General features: G+C 41.1%; 3 protein-coding genes across 3 annotated transcripts in view; 1 reads left to right on the forward strand and 2 right to left on the reverse strand.

Annotated features, from left to right (window-relative positions):
- The window catches only part of esama (endothelial cell adhesion molecule a), a 30687-nt gene extending 28842 nt beyond the window's left edge, over positions 1 to 1845 (forward strand). Inside the window, exon 7 of the mRNA XM_057054267.1 lies at positions 8 to 1845. Within this exon, the coding sequence (XP_056910247.1) occupies positions 8 to 545 (538 nt within the window). The 3' untranslated portion in view covers positions 546 to 1845. The remainder of the gene's footprint in view (positions 1 to 7) is intronic.
- Positions 1846 to 2536: 691 nt separating this feature from the next.
- fez1 (fasciculation and elongation protein zeta 1 (zygin I)) lies at positions 2537 to 10003 on the reverse strand. Its single transcript, XM_057054269.1, has 10 exons — positions 9749 to 10003; positions 7971 to 8316; positions 6478 to 6565; positions 5498 to 5584; positions 5006 to 5171; positions 4537 to 4817; positions 3978 to 4058; positions 3527 to 3602; positions 3388 to 3453; positions 2537 to 3267 (listed from the first exon to the last, which is right to left on the reverse strand). The coding sequence occupies exons 2-10, from the start codon at positions 8291 to 8293 to the stop codon at positions 3251 to 3253; spliced, it is 1185 nt and encodes a 394-aa protein (XP_056910249.1). The 5' UTR covers positions 8294 to 8316; positions 9749 to 10003; the 3' UTR covers positions 2537 to 3250.
- A 3044-nt stretch (positions 10004 to 13047) lies between these two features.
- On the reverse strand, positions 13048 to 19798 carry cfap58 (cilia and flagella associated protein 58). Its single transcript, XM_057055215.1, has 18 exons — positions 19043 to 19798; positions 18602 to 18865; positions 18368 to 18513; positions 18146 to 18296; positions 17806 to 18000; positions 17370 to 17507; positions 17029 to 17188; positions 16320 to 16402; positions 15931 to 16122; positions 15684 to 15845; positions 15426 to 15572; positions 15121 to 15261; positions 14819 to 15042; positions 14564 to 14672; positions 14377 to 14481; positions 13564 to 13683; positions 13332 to 13456; positions 13048 to 13267 (listed from the first exon to the last, which is right to left on the reverse strand). The coding sequence occupies exons 1-18, from the start codon at positions 19202 to 19204 to the stop codon at positions 13150 to 13152; spliced, it is 2742 nt and encodes a 913-aa protein (XP_056911195.1). The 5' UTR covers positions 19205 to 19798; the 3' UTR covers positions 13048 to 13149.
- Positions 19799 to 21016: the final 1218 nt, after the last annotated feature.

Raw genomic sequence — 21016 nt, forward strand, 5'->3', positions numbered from 1 at the left:
CCTGCAGGGAGGACGCTCAGGCTCCTAAACGTGTCTCCTGGGCAAAGAGCGGAATGGGCCCTGACATCATCTCCAAGAACGGCACCTTGTCCTCCATTGCCTCCAGCCCCCACCACAAAGAGCTGTATCACCACAACAACCACCACCACCATCTGCAGCAGTACCCCCAGCGCCCTCCTTCAGACACCGCCTCCATCATCACAGCCACGGGCAGCACAGCTGGCTACCGGCCGTCCCACCACCAACACTTGCACCACCACGGAGCCTCCACCCCGACCCCCACCCACTACAGCTACAACAACAGCAGTTTGCCTCGCGGGCCCCTCTCCTCTGAGACCAGCACCAGTGGGAGCCCCCTCCCCAGACCAGAGCGGAACGCCCAGCTGCCCCACGCTCAAGTGCTGCCGCAGACCTACAGCCAACCGCAGGCTGCCCCCTCCCCACCACCACTGCCCACCTCCACAATCACCACTGCCAACATCACCCGCATGGGTGGAGTGCCCATCATGGTGCCTGCACAGAACCAGGCAGGTTCTCTGGTGTGAAAGCCCGCAGAACATCTTCATCATCTTGTGTTCACCAGATTGGACTTGATGAAAAGACTGTTTTGTTGAAGCACACAGACACACTCAGACAAACATGTTCCCATTAATTTTATCCTCTTTTTCACTCAATTTGTATCGGTTAAATAATTGTACTGTGTGTTTAAGTGATGGGTGACATGAATTAGGAAAAGGAAGATTATTCCGGAATAACTCAGTGCATGACCGTTCAGAGGACAGCGGCGAACATATGAACACAGGGGAAACATACATGTAGTATTAAAATAAATAATAGAAAAGTCCTCATTTTCCTCACCTCAATTTGTGGCCCAATCTTTAAAACTCTTTAAACAGAGGGGAAATAAAGTCTAAAGCTGCACCGCTGACTTTGATTATTCTGTCCACACTTGTCTTCATTAGAAGATGTAATTATCATTTCTTATGCCAGTGTGGAAAATTAACACAAAATGATAATACACGTAGATACTGAACCAAAGAAAGATGAAGGTGAAGATGACGACAATGGATCACATGATAATGTCAATATAATCTTTATATTTTATTAAATATTGAAAATTTATTATTATTTCCCCATTTAAAACATTATACAGAATGTTGTATTATTAGCTATAATGTAAATCAGCATAATTTTGAATGAACTATGAGAAATACTCATAAATATGTAATTGCTAGATAGAGTTGTAGCTCATAATGCTGTATATAAATTTCATTCGATGTCATGAACTTCAGATTTCAGACTGAATGTACTCAAATGGCCACAAAAAGGATCATTTTTACATTCTCGCTGTCAATGTATATAGAAAAAACTATGTGTTGCATCAAAGTGATATTTCTGTTGTCATTTTGTGTTGTTGTGGCTTTCTGAAAAATGCCTATTTAACTTGAGAATTAAAAGAGGAACATTCTGACTATGCTGATAATAACCTGTTTTGCTGTGTTGTCAGGACACTGGAGCTTTTATTTGCATATTTTTGCTTTTTCACATCAACGTTATGATGAAACAGATTCTTTCATATGAAGTTTTAATCTCTATTCCAACTCTTTTTGTTCTTATTAGAACCATTCATAATTTCCATTTTTAAAACTTCCAAGAATAAAAAAGTGCTATTTTTCTGCAGGATCATAAACAGACAGATATTACTGATGTTAAACCTAATATGTGAAGGTTTGTGGAATGGCTATGGTTGGTCTAAACTCTGGATATTCATGTTCTCCATATTTGTTTGGAAACGTAACATTTCTATAATGTTTTCAATAAAAAAAGAAATGTTTTTTAAAGTTCTATTTTTGTGATATTTTCCCCCTCAGATATACATAGTAATTAAAATAATTCAAGCCAGAGGTGCGAGGTGAAAATATCACATTTACAATAACACTTAAAGATAGTATCTTCGTAAAGTTGTTTTATAAATTCAGTGGATTTACTGATTTTTCAATCAATGTGTAAATGAAAATTTATACACAGCATTTTCTGTCTTTTTTTTTTTCGATAATTCATCTCATTTCAATTTTGACATGTTATTATAGAAGCCATATGTGAAAATATATTTTCCTATAGGATTAAAGCAAAGCAAATGATTCAGCCCCGCCCTCTATTGACCATAATGGGTCACTACAGCCTTTATATTTTTAACCCGAAGTATCAAAAGGTCCAGATTTTGAAGCGGGTCTGAGTGGGTTCACTTATTTAACCTATTTTGTTGCAATTTAACAGGTTAATTGGAAAATTTCCTTGGTAATTGTTAATGTATTTTACATCCTGTATATTATAAAATAAGTGCAGTTTTTGTATTAAAAAAACAGCAGGGGCAGTATATATGTTTTGAGGACGTTTGTCACTGTAAAGGTGAAGAACACCATGTTGACAGTGTCATGTTCATGATTTTACATGCTATCAGAGCATCTGTGCTAACTACAAAATTGATCAGATGGATTAATGATCGGATGAGTTTGGACATGAAAGCCAGGTCAAGTTGTAGTTTAAGACAGAGAGAAGAACAAGTTTATTAGAATTTCAGATTAATGATGAACATTCATCTACATGGAGGAACGGAAGTATGCGAATATCCAAAGATACAAGCCTTTAATGAAATGAGCTTATCTACTTAATGACTGATTCCTCCATGATCCACCTCAGCCGGGCTGAGCCAGGTACAGCACAGAGGCAGTAAATTAAAATCTATTTCTGATGTAAGGAACCTTTAATATGTTTCAGTAACTACAATACCACAGTTTTCCCACAGTACCACTTCGGCACTACTGCAGTACGTGGGCAGACGGAGGTGCATGGCTTTTGTATTAGATTGTGAAGATATTGCGATTTTGCCTGAATGTACGAGGTCAGAGTTCAGTTTACTGTCACCCTTAAAAATAAAGAAAAGAAGGAATGTATGAAAGCCATGACAATGCTGTATCCCTGATATGTCACAGTACGTCATGCTCCGTTGGAAAAGTCCCTTTAAACTCATGCTTTTGAAGAATTCTTCAGCTGGCCGCCATTTTGGTTGCGGCCAAAACGTTCCGGTATCATGGTCAGCAAAAGGCAGCAGTCGGAGTCAAGGTGAGTAGGATGATGAGGATGGTGAGGGTCCATGTTGAAGATCATGCAGCTTGGTCAGAAGGCCAAATGGGGCGGGAGTTGGACAGGAAGTCTGAGAATGGCGTCGGCCTCGTGGTTACGTGGGACTTTAGGTAGGACAGAGGACTGGACAAGGAGGACAAAGGGATCAAGAAATGAACTTCCTGTTCTATAAACAGTGTTTTGGTATATTTAGTGTAACTGACATTAATAAGTAAGAGATTAATACTCCAGTCCAATAGTTACCTTTCAGTATGTAGTCAGTCAGCAGCACAGGCACCTTCTCACTGTCCTCCCTCATAGCATAAAGAACTGAGGCAAGAGAAAACATGTATCAGCTTTCTGTTTTAGTGATTTATCATTGCTGAATCAGCTGTTTGCTTACTCTTTGTGATCATCTGCAGGTCCTCCACAGAAAGAGGGCTGCCTTTCTTTTCAAATGGAATAACTGTGTTCAGATACTGAAAACAATATCACATGTTCAGTTGGACCTCGTGGTTATATGTTCTGAATTTATGTTTTAATACATAATTCAGTGTCAAAACAACCAACAAAAAGACAATTCAAGAAGTCACCTTAAACATTATTTTGTGGGTCACACCTTTGTCTTATTTATCTGCCTGACATTTACATTGACGCAGGTGAGTGTGTGACTGTGACTGTGTGCTGTGGTTCACACAGATCAGATTACACATTGATCAGCAGGAACAGCAGGAACGGCAGCACATGCAAACTCTAATATAATTTATGAGCCTGGTTCTCTAAATGTTTCGGATACAAACAGACCATGGGAACACACTCCTCAGGGGCACCAGTGGAAGAGAACATTATGTCACCTGTTTCTCGTTGGCTGTACTTCCAAATGTCTGCCGGATGCTGGACTGCAGGATGTTTGAGAGGCCTTCCATGCTAAAACGCTGCAGGTGAGAAGAAACACACGCACATATTTCTGATAGGGTTAAAATTGCAGATGTGTTGATAGATTTTTTTAAAATACATAGTCACATGTAGGACTTAAGCAGCTTAATGTTGATGTGTACACTTGGCTAGCACATATAATAAAGCAGCGCTGCTAACAGGAAATCCATTAGATGTTTGTCTGTTACTGAAGATGTTTCCTGGAAGGTGCTTTCGCAGCTAATGGACCTGAGCTGCATTATAGGAACAAACATGATAGGAGGAAGAGGAGTGGGGGGGGTTTCACCTAAAATCTGATAGAAGCAGCAGATCTGCTGCAGATCTATATATACACATACAACATGTGGAGAAGGACGTTCTCTACATTTTGATGCAGAGGATTGCTGGATTTTGACTTGACTCTGAGACATTTGAGGTGTATATTTGTTGATTTGCGTTTGAGTTGATTAAATAAGACAAACGGTTGCTGCTGGTCACCTTGGTGGGCATGCTCCCAGTCTTCTCTGTTGAGTCCGACCCTCCACCCTGCAGGCTCAGCGCCTTGTCCCGGCGCCGGCGTTTGCCACTTTCTCGTTGTTCCTTCTGCCTGTTCTGCACCTCCATCAGGGCTGTGATGAATGTATTCTTCACCTCCTTCTCAAACTCCAGCTCTTCACGCCGGGCCAGCTGACTGATCAGCTCCTCGGAGTATTCACGGATGGCAGACTCCACCCGATGCAGCAGTTCCACAAGTGCTGAACTCGGCATCAGCATCAGGCCTGCAGAGGAGATAAATCGTTAAACTCAATCAGGGCTCATCTTATAGAGAACCTGAAACAATTCCACCTAAATATAGGCCTGAAACCAGTCAGCAGATTCTAAGATCCACAAAGGTCACTGTTTGACTTGACTGTACTGTAACTGTTCTTTATCTCATGGATGCTGTGAAGATACAGTTTAGATTTACCTTCATGAGAACAGTTGTTATTAGAAGCCTGAGACAGCTGCTTGATCTCCTCCAGGAGGGAAGGGTTGGTCCTGGAGGAGCAATGGCTATGTTCCTCTTCATCTTCCTCTTCGGTTTCTCCAGGATCTGGAGAGTTCTCCATCATCTCCACAATCTCCTCAATCACCTTGAAGAAAGAAAATGGCACAGATGGAAAAACATAAACAAGTGAGGTCTTGAGGGATGCAAATGAAACATGGAGAATGAAGTAACACCTGTAGGTTCTCGACGTCTTATCTTGCCCCAGTTGTTAAAAAAAAGTTGATCTAAAAGTCATTTAAGAATCTTTAGACTTCACACTCTTTTCTAAAATGCTTCAGTTATTGTTATTGACTCAATTTTACTGTGGCCTGACTTTTGATATATGTGGCCGAGCACACACGGTGTTCCTCAGGGTTCTGTTCTCCATCTGTTAACATATTAATTATAGTAATTTTGAATTCATTTAATCACCTGATCAGCTGAGATGAGAGGTTCCTCGCTCAGGCAGCTGGCATTGTCATTCTTCTCATTCATCTCCTGTTCCTCTTTTTCATGGATCTGCAGAATATCAGAGGAAGTCTGACAAAGCACATTCAAAGAATTTCTGCAGGTTGTGTGTAAACATATTGTATTTCATGAACCCATAGTCCTTGAAACTGCAGCGTTCATGTTAGTGTTAAAGCGATTTATGAGGCGATGGAGATGTGCTCTGTCATACTAAAGATTATGAATATTAATATTAAGGATTAAGAAGGTTTAGAAATGGCCAGTTGAGAGTGGTATCTGTTGTATACAATACTATTGAGCCCAGATTGTGTAAAGTGATAGACTCCATCTAGGAGATGACTTTGAGAGCATTTATATATGAAGTTATGCTCTGGACATGCGATTGACTGCTGGTAATTGTTGGCTAATGGTGAAAAACTGTGCCGGATGCCGCATCCATCTGAATATGCACAGCGGTCTCCCTCCGGACAGCTGCTTCAGCCCTGAGCAGAAACATCATGGCCTGGACTGCTAAGTAGCTGCAGTCCAGCTACATCTGACACCCAATTAGAGTCTACGCTGAGCAAAGACGAGTCAAGGTTGGTCAAGTGTGTCTTGAAGTGTCAGCATCACCTCAGTTCTCAGAAACAGCGACCCGCTTGGCCTTTCAGTCCACCATTAGTACTCCTAAAAAGCCAGCTCTTTCTATTTTATTGGTTTTGTCTTCTAACGGATGGTGCAACAACTACAAATTCGAAGGAAGACAAAAAAAAATGTTCCAAGCGCATACTGGACCCAGATACCTCACTGTCCATCAGCTGTTTTATTCAGTATACCAATTATAAAACTATTATGATCTCCACAGCTAATATGAAGAAATAAATCTCAAAATACATCAACACAAGTTGTTTCACACCTTCTGTAATGTAGTGGGGGTTTTATTGAAAGACATTTGGAATGGTTACCTCCTGATCAGAAAGATTACCGTTGAGTCCCTCAGCGTCCTGACTGTCCCAGGTGGAGATATAGTTGTCAGTTAGAGCATCCCACACACTAAAACACACACACACATGGAGCGACAGAGATGAGCACAGTAAGACACAAAGACTATTTCTGTCCTGTCACAGCTGTTTCAAGCTGCTACAGTTAGACTGTTATATAAGAGAATTGCTGTTAGATCTCTGTAGTTAAAAGTCAGATCTTTCTTTAGCAGCAGCAGTTAATTAAAGATTCCATCATTCTACCAATTGGAAAACTCGACTACTGCTGTGTAAAGTGAATCCTTGCACGGCTGGCTGCTGATCTGACTGTGAGCTGGTACAAGAAAGAGAATGACATCGCGGGAGACAAGTGTCTTTGTGCGTCTGTGACACTGAGAGCATTCAGCTCACAGTTTACCTCCCTTCAACTCAAACACCAAGCATAGCTCAAACAAGCACTCTGGTCACTGACAATATCAACCGCTTTATTATTAAAACTGATATTGAGCAGTGGAATGACAGCATTTCATTTCCATTCCATTCCATTCCTTTATATTTTGGGTGTTTCTCAACACAAATAAATCTGATCATTAATCTTGGCACTATTCAAATATAGATCCAATCAAGCACAGCACACAGGTGCATGCTTCTTTTTTGTAACAGTTGTTATTTCAAGTATAGGTGTGTTAATAGAGTGGAAACTAAATAGAATCAATTGAAATGGAAGACCAGTGATTATAGAAAGCAGGGAAGGTTAAGGAACCAATCAGAAGCTAACATTTGGATAATTACCCTCCCGCATAGCTTCAACCAGCTTTCATTTTTGAAGAAAAAACTGATTTCTGTCCAAAACTGGCCTTTTCTCAGCCACAGACTATTTTTGTCCCTCAGCTGAGAATACGAGGATCTGGCAGCCAGTCGGAGATGACAGAGCCGCCTGCGTTCAACATCACTGCAGCTGAATTATTCAGGATGGAGCCCACCTCCTGCTGTGGGAGGGTGGGGTCCTGCTGCTTGTTTTGGGACGGCTGTGGAGATGGTTTGACTGCCTCGACTGTCCACATCCTACCCTCCTATCATCGGAGGTCATTTCACTTTCATCTAAACCGTATTAACTAGCATTTATCACCATTTACATTTACACTTTAATAAATGTTGATTTTAAAGCATATTTACGGATTACCACTACCATTTGTGTTACCACCACAGCAAACACCAGAGCTCCCAGTTACCTTTGCTGCTCAATCACTGCACTAAAGTACGTTTGCAAAGTTTGAGCTCACCTTTCATTCGTACTTGTGGAGCATGTGCAGATTATGTTTATTGGTTTATCAGCCCAGATTTCCCGCTATCATTACTTTTACAGGAGGGAGGACATCAATGTCACATCGTTCCAGGCTGGACAGGATCTGTGTCTTCTAACTAAAACTGCAGACCAGCTAAGATCATTTAGAAAGGTGTAGTAGTGGTGCACTCACTCTTCATCCTGCAGCCTCTCCTCATCCTCCTGGTTGTGTGACTGGTTGCGAATAGGCGCTAAAACCTCCGTTTTGGTGTTGTAATTGTGGAAACAGACATTGAGCTTCTCATCAAACTCATTGACAAGGTCCTCCATGGACTTGAAGCTCATCATCTCAGAGAAGTTCTCCAATTCTGAGAAGTCCTCACGGCTGATGGTGGCCAGTGGGACAGTGGTGGTGGAGTAACTGGAGTGGCTGAGCGCCGGGTGGTCCAATTCGTCCATATGGCATGGCCGCAGGTCATCAAACTCCTCATCTAGACACACAAGAGGGGCCTCCATGGTGTCCGTGGTTATTCTGCGTCCTGCACAAACACAGTGGAGATAGAATGTTATAACTATTTAATTATTTAATAAATCAAATCTACAACTGCAGCACAGCAGGAATCTGTGCCCATCTGGTAGACGGAGCTATTCGACACCACCTCAATCACTTCATGAAGAATACAGTCATGTTGTCTAGACAAAGCGGAGACAAGGTGCAGAAGGGGTCCAGGTCCCACAGGGAGCCTCACCAGTCACCACTGTTAATTAAACAACTCTGCTCAAAATGATGAGGAGAGAATTTTAGAGGAACATTTGTAGGTACATTCAGGTGTTTTCTGTAATTATGATGCTGCTCTGAACATCTTTAAAGCCTATGCAGTGATTTATTTTATCTCATTTATCCAAAAGCCATGGATGGAATTAAAAAAGACATTTGAAAAACAATTATAAAAAAAAATACCATTACTAATACCACTTACACTACTACTACTACCACTACTACTACTACTACTACTACTACTAATAATAATAATAATAATATAATAATAATAATAATACTTTATTATTATTATTATTATTATTATTATTATTATTATTATTATTATTATTATTATTATTATATGCCTTGAGCTGATCCGGTTCTCTGAAACAGCAACCAGGCCTAGAATTATTCCTTTGTGCTTTCTGGACAGCAGCCTGATTGTGAGTGACTGAGCACAGACATTTAAAAACAAGCCTCCACCTTACCGCAGCACTCTGCAAAGTGCAACAACAACAGGATATTGTTTTTCAGGGTCTCCTTCATCCTGCAAGGTTTTGTCTCTGGTGTCTTTATTTTGATTTCTGACATCTCTGTTAAAAAAAATGTTAAGGCCAAGAAAAGAAAGTGATGCCCTGATCAATGCTATTCAGCGCCATTGCATCACAATTAGGTGAGAGAACACAAATTCATTTACCACTTCTTAGTCAGACTGCTCTACGAACAAACACAAGCGTGGTAGTTGGGTGTGCACGTGTGTGTGACCTTCACATAGGTGTTGGTCTCAGGTGTGGTCCACTAAATACAGGTATAAAACCAGCCAATCACAGCAGCTGATCAGGGTTCATTTGGAGATAAATCACATTTTACAATGTGAGGGGAAAACGCACAACACAACGACAACCTGAGGGCATTCACAGCCCAGTTCAGATAAAGGTATTCTTATCTGTCAAATCATTGTCCGTGTCCTACATGAATTAGGAGTCAAACGGATTAGGCACCAAATTGTTTTTAGATGGTCCTGCCGAAATGGAAATGAAGCAAGTGCATGTCAGCATCTCATCAGAGAGGAGTGAAAGGAAGTGAGTGGGGGAGGGATAGAAGAGAAGAGAAGAGCAGAGCAGCAGGAGATGGTGGAGGAAACCATGGCTACAAGGATGGAGGACAGAGAGAACAGCAAGATGATCTAGTCCAGGAGGAAGATGGATTACCTGCAGTTGCTGCTGTAGTATAGGGCTTGATCTGTCAACTGACCCTCCAGAGGAAGAGTTCACACGTGTGTCTGCTGAAAAATCCTGGGATGAGCAGCTGCATTAATATTCATTCTACAGAGATACGAAGAGACGGCGGTGAAGTAAAGATGGCAGCGTGTTCCGAGCTCCCTTCCCTTTCACCCGACAGCAGCTCACAGCCTCCCTCTTCTCCTCTGTTCCAGTCAATACACAGATCCGTCACACTGCGTCTGCGCACTGGCTTCCCCCCACCTCTTCATTCTGCCTTTGTCCATGGCTCCTCCCTTCCCCCGTTCACACATTTATTCCCCAATATTCATGAGGACAAGAAAGGGACTGGGCCCGGTGTTTCTCTGGAACCCTGAACTGGAAGATTTACCAGAGAACCGATACAATACAATTTGAAACATGCAGCAGAGCATCTTGTGAAATATTAAAAACACAGAATAAATATTTGAAGCATTAGAACAATTGAGGAAAAGAAACATGCATGAGTTAATTTAGCACTCACCATCCACTGCACATGTTGAGAACCAAGGTCTTCACAGTTGGACCACTCCACCAAGGCTCACAAGGGTTCTAAGAGGAGCTAAAGTCAGATTATTTCTTATTATTTAAAAAATGATTTGGAATTCAAGAGTTATTTAATCCTTGTAATCTGAGTAAGAATCTGTATTTGGAACACTTTATTTTCTTTAATTAGTGTTATGATTCACTCTGGAACATTCTGGAAGCTGATTCTGTTTCCTTCAGAAGGCTGGATGTAACTCAAAAACAAGTTTTGGTTTTTACAAAATGGAATCTATCTATCTAGCTATCTATCTATCTATCTATCTATCTATCTATCTATCTATCTATCTCTATATGTATGTACGTATGTATGTAGGTATGTATGTATGTATGTATGTATGTATGTATGTATGTGTGTGTGTGTGTGTGTGTGTGTGTGTGTGTGTGTGTGTGTGTGTGTGTGTGTGTGTGTGTGTGTGTGGTGTGTGTGTGTGTATGTATGTAGTTGCAAGACCCAAAGACAGAGCACAGCCAACTTCCATGACCCAGTAGTCATCACCTTAGCAGACATCCAAACACGATGAAGAGCTGGACAGCACCAGGGCCCCTTAGGATTCACGCCTACTGGTTTAAGACTGCACTCCATGAAAGCCTGGCAGCACAGACGAACCAGCTGCTAACATCAGGGAACCCCCCAGAGTGGCTAACCCAGGACTGTAGGATGCGGCACACCAACCTGTGCACTGCCTGGATTGATTACAAGAAATCTTATGACTCAATGCCGCACACAAGGATACTTGAGCGCCTAAAGCTGTATAACATCAACAGGACACGAAGAGAGTTCATCATGAACTCCATGAAGCTGTGGAACACGACTCTGGAGGCCAACTCAGAGCCAATTGCATGGGTGAGTATCAGATGCGGTATATATCAAGGAGATGCCCTGTGCCCCCTGGGGTTCTGCATAGGCCTAAATCCCCTCAGTCAGATCATCACAAAGAGTTGCTATGGGTACCAGTTCCGAAGTGGAACAACTATCATCCACCTCCTCTACATGGATGACATCAGGCTGTATGCCAAGCGTGACATTGACTCCCTGAATTACCTCACTAGGATCTACCGCAATGATATCGGGATGTCATTCGGACTAGATAAATGTGGGCGGATGATATCTAGAAGAGGAAAGGTGATCGCAACTGATGGGTGGGAGACACCCCCGAAAATGCTGGAGAACAAGCAGGCCAAGATCCTGTTGGACTTCCAGATCCAGAATGACAAGATGGTGGTGGCCAACCAGCCTGACATAGTGGTGATAGATAAACACCAGAAGACAGTGGTGGTGATAGATGTACCAATCCCAAGTGATAGCAACATCAGGAAGAAAGAACACGAGCAGCTGGAGAAGTACCAAGGGCTGAAGGAGGAGATAGAGAGAATATGGGGTATGAAGGCAACAATGGTCCCAGTAGTGATTGGGACACTAGGGGCAGTAACACCCAAGCTGAGTAGATGGCTCCAACAGATACCAGGAACCACATCAGAGATCTCTGATCTAACCCAGGAGGGCGACGAAGAGATTTATATATATAAAGAAAGTGCCAAATCATCTCCAAATTAATATTAAAGTGTCCCACATATCCTGACATTGCAGGAAAATCTGTATTAATCCCTGTTTTCGGTCTGAGGCCAGTCATAAATTTATTGCAGCAAACACGCAATAACACAGTTAATACATTAGTTCACAAGTTGTTATCAGGCCCAGAGTGAATGTTGATCTCAGATATGAGGGAATGTGACAGATTAGGAGATTAATTTTAGAGCCTGATGGGTCTATAAGAACTGAGAGTTGGGTCAGGATTAATTCATCAGACCCTGTTTTGGAGCCATTTCACTGTGGATCCACTGATAAACGTACCACATGACATCATTTTTATATGTTTTGTAGATGAAAACAACACGAAAACATGTTTTCTATACCAGCTGATCCATGAAACAGCTGCACAAAAGACAGATGAACTCTGTCTTTATTATCTCATGCAGCTTCTCACTGCAAACATGCTGGCTGCCATAGTTACGGGGTGTGAGTAAAAAATGTCTGGACAAAAAGTCTGTGTTCAAAGTTGAAATCTTGAATGTAAAAGACAATATTTCAATAAAGTTGAATTTATTTAAATACTTGTGTATTACAGATTAAATCTGTAACAGATGTTATAAAATACACGTCTATCTTGTAACATCTAGTTATTGATGAGTAAAAATATACATTGAAATATTTAAAGCACTACTTTAAAAATCTTAAAGAGCATAACTCTTTTAAAAAAGCTCAAATGTGAGTTTCTGCATTTTTACACAGAATTTTCAAATTCTTAGAAGGAAGGTTTTTTTCTTTAAATGCATCCATTTAGTGTGACTAATTCTATCGAATTCTGTTCAAATGTTTTCATTTGAATCAGGGTTTTTCCTAAAATACAAGTAAAAATGGATTCTGTTTTGGCTCTGATTTGAAATATCTAAAATATCACAGATAAATAAGCAAAGCCAAGGCTCTCAGAGACTATTGGTGACATTTAGGGTGCATAAAATATCAGAGCTTTTGCATCCCCCTGCATTGCTCAGCCTACCATCATAATGATGTGGTGTGCTTACTTTTGATTTGATACTATCACTTGATAGTTAATGTATATAGTAAACTTGATACTATCATTTCAATAACATTCAATCCATACAAAGTTCTTCTGAAGCAAGTGGTCTGAAGAACACCACTCAAATTTGACAACAAAAATCAATCTTTATTATTCAAGCCTGGATTGAAATCATGATTGAAAAGGACAAGAAATCAGCTCATGAGATCAGTAAAATTGTATCAGTCATCATCTCCTCATAGGATTCTCAACTCTGAAGCCTCCTCCGGTAAAGTTGGACCTGTTGTTGAGGGGGGGCAGAGCTTCCAGCTGGTCCATCTGTGGCCTGGTACTGGACCTGTTTTGGCTGATGACACACAGAGTGAACACAAGAGTCTTCCTGTCCCATAGAAATAATGGATCAACATCACCTGTGAAGCTTCTTCTGACTCAGGTACTTCTTCTTGACATTAGTGAGCTCATCAGCCAGCCTCTGATTCTCACATCTGTACTCACTCATCCTGCGGTCCAGTACTCTCACCTGTGCTGTCAGTGCCTGCAAATATCAAAATCTAGCCGTGAATTATTTTTTTACTTACCTCAGTTTATGAAGCCATTGATATAAGGACAATTATTTTGGACTGTAATATTCTGCCGGGTGACCTTCAACTTTGAAGCTTTATCTCTGAGCAGCCACTTATGCTGCTGTAGCTGTTCAGCTGCCTCCGGACCGGGCTGGCGGGCCAGAATCTGCTTCAGTTCCACGTACAGCTTCTCCTTCTCCTTTAGAGTAACAAACGTACAGTGGTTGATGATGACCGATGCAGCTGTAGTTCACTTTATCTCACTGCTAACTTCCAGACCAAATAACAACCTGAACTGAGTAGAAATGTGGTGCATCTTTAATGCATTTAATGGGACTTGTAAATTGCCCTACATTTGCATTCATGGCATAAAAATGAATGCTACAGCAATGATGGGATTCTAATCAAAAGTAATCTAGGTGTAATTTCTCTTGCTAATCGAGAGCAGAAGTAACTGAGCAGAGAGAAAAAACCTACAAGAAGAATTCACTTTCCCACTTGAAACTTTTGAGTATAAGAAAAACACATCAGAAACCATTAATATGTATGGATGTGCTAGCCAATGCTTCACATTCTGCTTAATATATGATACATCTGCCTTTTGTCAGTTATCTTTCCAACCCTACCACAGTCAATAGACAAATGTGTAATTTATTGGCGCATTTGTAGTCGTGATTAATCCACAGATACGCTGTAAACAATCTGATAACAAATGTTTATCAGCCAAACAAGCTTTTTTTGTATCTAATCATGCTAAACCTACTTGAACTTTGTTCAACTTTTCCAAATTCTTCAAAAGACCTTGTTAGCTAATACAAGAAATGTGCATGACAGAACTGGAGAAATGCTCTCATTCATCCACTCAGACAGTGTGTAGTGTTTGTGTGTACACCTGTAGAAGGAGTTCACGTTCCTCCAACTCCTGACTTTTTGCAATCAGTCGCTTTTGTAGCGATTGAATCTTCATGATGAGCTCATACTTTCCGGGGTCACTGCCCTGGAAGGTTGATAAATATTAACTCAGTCTTTAGTCGGCATTTCTTTCCTTTAATGTAGAAGCACAAACACTATGGTGTCACCTCCAGACATCTCCATCTGTGAATGTTGACGGGTTTTCTCTGCTCCAAAAGGACACTGTTCCTCGTCCTCTCCCTCAACAGCTCCCTCTGCAGGTGGAATAGTTCTCGTCTTGTAGATGCAAGCAGAGCACAGAGCATAGAATATTACTGAATACAAGCAGAGTACTTCTCCCACATAAACATATATAAGTTTGACATTAAAATAAACACTGGTGGATCCAGGGTGAAGGCAGTCGTTCATGTTCTGTGGTTTACCTGAGGTCCTCTGTGTTGGGCACAGTTTTGTCCAGGATGCTCTTCTTGCGCTGGAGTCTTTTAACCTCCAGTTTGAGCAAGTGGATATCCTCCATCCTCTCTTTGTAGTGGAAGTCACCTTTACTGAGGATTGACTGCTGGATTTTGATCTTCTCATACAGAAGCTTCCGCTCCTCGTTGCGGTGAAGCAGCTGCTTGGCCAAGTTGTCCCGCTCTCGGCCAACCTTTAAACCGGTTTTGTCAGTGGTCAGTGGGGAAGGTTGTTACCTTTCCTCTCTACACCACAGCTTCTCTGACTTTACCTGTTCCATTTGCTTTTTCTGCTGCACATGCTGAGCGTCGGCATCGGCTATAATCTTTTGCAGGTTTTGCTGCTCTGCTTTTTGACCGTCAACACGCTGCTTTGTTTCTTCAAGCTGGAGCTTCATCTGTTGCAGCTCCCCCTGTAGAAGCACAAACAGCCGTTTAAACAGGAACAACCATCCTTAAATCACCAAATTTACACATTTCTATTCTGTTTCAACTCAAATAGAGATTCATCAACGGGCAAGACCTGATCCCAATATGAACAATGTTAAGAAGCCACACTGAGAACCAATGGCAGTACCTTGAGAGCCTCGTTGTCCTTGTCTAAACGCTTGCGTTCCTGCTCATCCTTCGCCAGGGCCAACTCCTTCCCACTGATTTCATCTCTCAGTCTGGTGACCTGATTGTTCATGGTTTTCATCTTTCTCTTTATTTCTGCAATCTCCTCCTGAGACATGGGCACAATTACAAGGATTGAAAGGAAAAGAAAAAAAATCCACGAATCCATGAATCTGTCCTCGAGCATTTGTTTGTCAGACTGATCCTGTACAAGCTGCACCTGAGCCTCAATGAGGTTTCTGCTGTACAGGTTCCTCTCCTTCACTGTGCACTCCAGCAGGTTCTCCTGTTGTGTGAGCTTGCACTCCACCTCTGAGACCGTCTTCCTCCAGTCAAATAGCTCCTTCTCTCTCACTTCAACTTCACTCATTTTTTGTTGGACCTGTGAAGAAACCAGACATGAGTGAAAAAACATTAAAAGAACACACACCTACCAGTTAGTTTGAATGATAAATGTGGACAGCTGCCTTCTGCATTAAGCTGTTGGTCTCATTGATGTAGCGGTCACGTTCTTTTTCCAGCTGCTGGATGGTCTTTTGCTGCCTCTGAGCCTCTTGACGGTGTCCAGTAATCTCATGTTCCAGGGTTTTTTTGTCCTGTTCAAGGAGCTTTACGAGATTCTGCTGCCTCTCCGTTGATTGGGTGGATTTGACCAGGTTCTATGCACGATATCGTAATTTTGCATAAATATATCATCTTAGTAAAAAGACTGTTTCTTAAAACATCATATGTATATTCAAAACTGGTCAGTAAAATTTATATTATGGAAAAAAAATGTAGAAAAGAAAATTTGTGTCACTGATATAGTATTATTTGTCTCAATGACTTATAGTTTATGCATCACTGTCACATGTACCTTATTTAAGTTGTCTCTTTCTCTGATCAGCTCATCTATGGCCTTTTTGTCCGTCTCAACTTGTTTGTGACAGGATTCTAGATCTACAAAGCAAGAAAGGATGGTTGGACGCTGCCATGAGATATTGTTTACTAGTCACACCCAAGCTCGCCACTAGATGGCGAAGTAAGTTCTGGCGGAACTATGAGCAACCCGGAAGCAAAACACAACTGTTTCCTCTTCGTTTTTAAATCGCAGGCGCGTTTTATAGTCCTCACATCTGCATTGTGATATCTCAGTATAAGCGATAATAGTGTTACGAACCCCTTTGGACAAGTTTGAATGTATAAAGTCCAATCCAGTCTCCTGTTATGGGTTTATATAAAGATTTTTAGCACAGAGACGCGGCTGGTGGAGACCGGGTACAGCGGGACAGTCGCAGCAGTTCTGTTCTGATCCACAATAAACTGAATGTTTGAAAGGATTTTTACTAAATTTTTTAAATATAATTTATGTTCCGAATGTATTACTGACACGGCCACCTGTCGTTAAGATGTAGAAACTCTAAATATAGTAACTTTTTATTTTTTTAATTATAGGAATTACTGAAGAAAATGTGGTTGCATGGTTCATAGCTGTAGTTATAAATCAGGTCATTGATTTGAAATGTCCTGTACTCAATATTCACACTGATCTGAGATGTATTTACACTGCCGCTGCTGTATCGTACCTTTCTCCAGAGCAGGGATCTGAACTTTTAGTGTATCTCTTTCCACCTCCACATCAGCTTTCTGCTCCTCCAGCTGATGGAGCTTCTTCTGCAGGACTTCCCGCATTTTTGCTTGTTTTGAAATCTTCTGCCTCATCTGGGTCACCTCCTCTTCTCTCCTCTGAAGCGCGAGGAGTCACAGGAAGAAGAATCAAGACTGAGAATACTGCTCACGCTTTCCTTCGCAACTATGATCTTTTGATGAATTCTCTGCTAACAGGATTAGTAGTGTTATCCCGAGCAGATGGAATCATGATGTTCCAAACACACTGAGAGGCAGAGGTGTGTTTGTGTGTGTTCACCTTAAGCTCATTCGTGTTCTGAAGATTGTCCAGAGAGAGACGTTCTTTATCAGCTGAGACTTGCTCACAATCCTGCTGCAACTTGCTGTTCTTCTGCTGCATCTGTTCCAGCTCTCTGCTGCAGCGCTCATTCAACAGCTGTAATCCAAAATATCCCACATTTACAGATACACTCATGTCAGACTTGACAGGCTTTAACATCATTGGACACACACTTTCTTTAAACTCTTATGGTTTGGGATTGAATAGAAATGACAATATGAATCATAATGTCAATATTTCAAAAAATCTACAATTGCAATGTTAATTAAAGTCATTTGTACCTTAAGAAAGAAACTGTGATGAGATGAAAGATGAAAATTATCATTTAGCCATAATCTGGCATGTTTTAAGGTAATTTCCTTTTAATTGTGTTCTCTCTCTTGTCTGTATTCACCTTCAGCTCTTTGAGCTGCTGCTCCAGCCTCTGCTGCTCCTCTGTGGCTCTCTGGAGCTGCACAGTCAAAGCCCTGATGTCTCCTGCCTTGGCCTCCATGTCTTCATGCAGCTTCTTGACCTCCTTGTCCAACTTCTCCTTCAACCTGGTTTCTCTGGAAATCTCATTCTGTTGCTCTTGGAGTTGTTGCTGGAGCTGCACGATGAATCACAAGTAACTTGCTATTAGAAAACACTAAAGAAAAAAACTCTGACAGTGTCAGCACACACACAGTGTCAGCATCCTAAAATATACAGTAGGTAACCCAGAAATTCAAGTATGAATCACATGGAGAACTGACCTGAGCTATGTTCTCTAAAGCTGCATCTCGCTGGACATCAATTTCCTGTTGTTTGCTGATGGTTTCTTTCAGTTTTTCTCTCAGGTCCTCAGCAGTGGTCAGCAGCTGATCCCTCTCTTTAGTCAACGCCTCAATCGGGTTTAATAGATCACTGTAAAGAAAAGTGGCATTTTCCGTCATCACAGGTGATTATTTACATGCTGAGACAATTTCAGGGCTTACATCTGCTCCTGTTCTGCAGATGGAACACTTTGTTTGGCCTGTTCCATGAGCTTGGCTATCTCATCTTTTAAATTCTTGATGGCCTCCTTGTCCCTCTTCTCTTTATCATTAGCAGCATCAACCATCTTCCATGCTTTATCTAGCTCCTGTAGGTGAAACAGGGGAAAGACAGAATCCCAAACATGCCAGGACCACCTGAACACATCCATGCGACATGTGTTATATCTAATGTACCCTCTTTAGGGAGGTTATGGTGGTCTGATCATCCTGGGACAGCTGGAGAGCAGCCGACACTTTAGTGGAACTGGACACGATCTCTGCGTTGAGCTCTCTGCATTTAGACATCAGCCTCTTTTCATTCTCTCTGGACTTCTTCAGAGCCTGGATCAGCTTCTCAAACTCCAGTCTGACCTGGTCAACACTCTGGTCCCCGACCAGTTCATCCAGAATTGTGTAGAACTCCTGCATGGACTCAGACATGTGCTCCTCTGCTGTCTCCTGAAAAGCAGACATGGGGGAAACAACCAACTCTCGATGCTAAAGATAAGGCTATTTATATAAATTTACACAGGACACACGATGTTACTTTAAATATCCTAAAATGAATCAAGCTGCGTGGCACTAATGGCGACAGACGAGTTAATGAAATTGAATTTATCAGACAAATTCATTTACCTCCATTATATCACCTGAAAACACAGAATGGAATCTGTAAGCCTTGACAAATACCAGAAAATAGATTATTTTTTTCCGCCTCAGTAGTATTGTTGACTGCGTTACTAAGCAACCGCGGTAGTCGGCAGTAGTAGGGATGTTGTCGCGTTTGTGTAATGGCATATTTTTGCCACTAGAGAGCAATATTTCACAAAAAAACGGAAATAGGAAAATAAAAAATAAAAAGGAAATATTGTCAGCAACGTGAAGAGTTATCAAATATACATGTTAGTGAGGTTGAACCAGCGTTGGCTGTATAATTAGCATGTTCACCCGCATGACTATGTGATTATTAAATGTGTCATCTGTTTTATATGTGCTATGTTAAACACAGGTTAAATTATGAGAAATACAAAATACATGCTTCTATCAGCCTCAAAGTGAGGCAGTGGCAGACAGGAGCTGGCAGTAAATCTGTGTAAATGTACCATGGTGCCATATTTTCTTGGAAGATTATTTTAACTGTCAGGGCCAATTTACATGCCCCCCTGCTTTATTTTGTAGAGGACAGACTGCCAGTGATTTGGCTGAAGGCAGGTGCTTTGCACTAGCAGCGAGCCTGTGAGCTTCCACTGACCTGACAGAGCAGTTAAATCACTTTCACAGGGCTTGCTGGATGCTCCCTGTAGGCTGAGACCATCATTTGAGCGTTTAACAAAAGGAGAATGTGTATTCTGTGCCGAGCGGGGAGGGGCCTGCTTTTTTCTCTCTGGTGTTCAGGCTGCGAGTGGCTGAAAACAGTGGATTAAGGGAAGGGTCGTGGCCTCGTTGATGGGATTTTTCTGAAAATATAGCCAAAGCCTGCAGTGGTGTTTTCCTTTAAAATAAATAAGTAAATAATGCCTGACATCACGGCAACATTAGCAAAAGTGTAGGAAAAACTGTTTAAAATCTTTTTTTTAAAAAAATGCTTTTATTAAAACCCCTAATGTATCTTTGACAGAATACAACAGAATAATCAGCAAAAAAAAAAGGATAAGAAAAGCACAAAAATTGCAGGAAAGAACATAATTACAAAACTGAATAGTTACAAAATTAAGGCATGTTTATTTTAAAACCTGCCAAATAATCCCTACCTCAGCTCCATCAAATGGATCTCTACTTTGTCCTGTAATTCCTACATATTCTGGTCTATTTTGCAGGTTGTTTTGAGATTTAAAGCTGTGACTTTGTCCCACATGTGATCAGAGATCTGACAGAAACTAAAACTGTAAAGATGAAGGAATCCCCTGGAGTCACCCTCGCAGATCTGACTGCAGCAGCTCTCAGGACCGATCCTTCAAACTTCAGTCGTTAAAATGTTGGTCTGCAGAGGAAACACCGGTGTGATGTGTAATCGCGGCAACAGACTCATCAGAGCAGGACACTTAAATGGCCAATACAGAATATAAAGGAAAATATTTAAGTCAGTAATGCCGTCCAAACCAGGCATGAATCTGCTAAATATGCATCGTAACAGAATGATGAATTTGATTTCATTTAATTGTATAATTAACCAATAATGACTCCTTTTTGTGCTGATTTAGTGAGACATTATTTTTAAAGAGGCTTACTTATTTCTTCATCAATTACATAACTAATGTTTAACATCAAAGGATGCTGTAAAGCCATCCCACCTGTTTCAACTGTTCACAGCAGCTGTTTCAACATATAAAAAGAGCTCAGGGAAACATCTGTCACATCAAATATTAAAGACACTGTTGAAAAGCTCAGTCATAACAAAGGAATTTGCTGCCATGATTGAATAAGAATATTTTTAGATTAACTGCCATCTGTTTCGTAATAATACCAATATATGATGGTCACACATCGGTCATCACTTTAATATTTTAGTATTTCTACAGTCACCATCAGCATTTACTTTGATATTTGTAGAATGTGAAAACACATTCTCTGGCTTATTAAATAAACTTAAATGGTCTGTAGAGAGAAGGA

The sequence above is a fragment of the Takifugu flavidus genome, chromosome 14 (genome assembly GCF_003711565.1).
Source record: "Takifugu flavidus isolate HTHZ2018 chromosome 14, ASM371156v2, whole genome shotgun sequence".
Classification (NCBI taxonomy): Eukaryota; Metazoa; Chordata; class Actinopteri; order Tetraodontiformes; family Tetraodontidae; genus Takifugu; species Takifugu flavidus.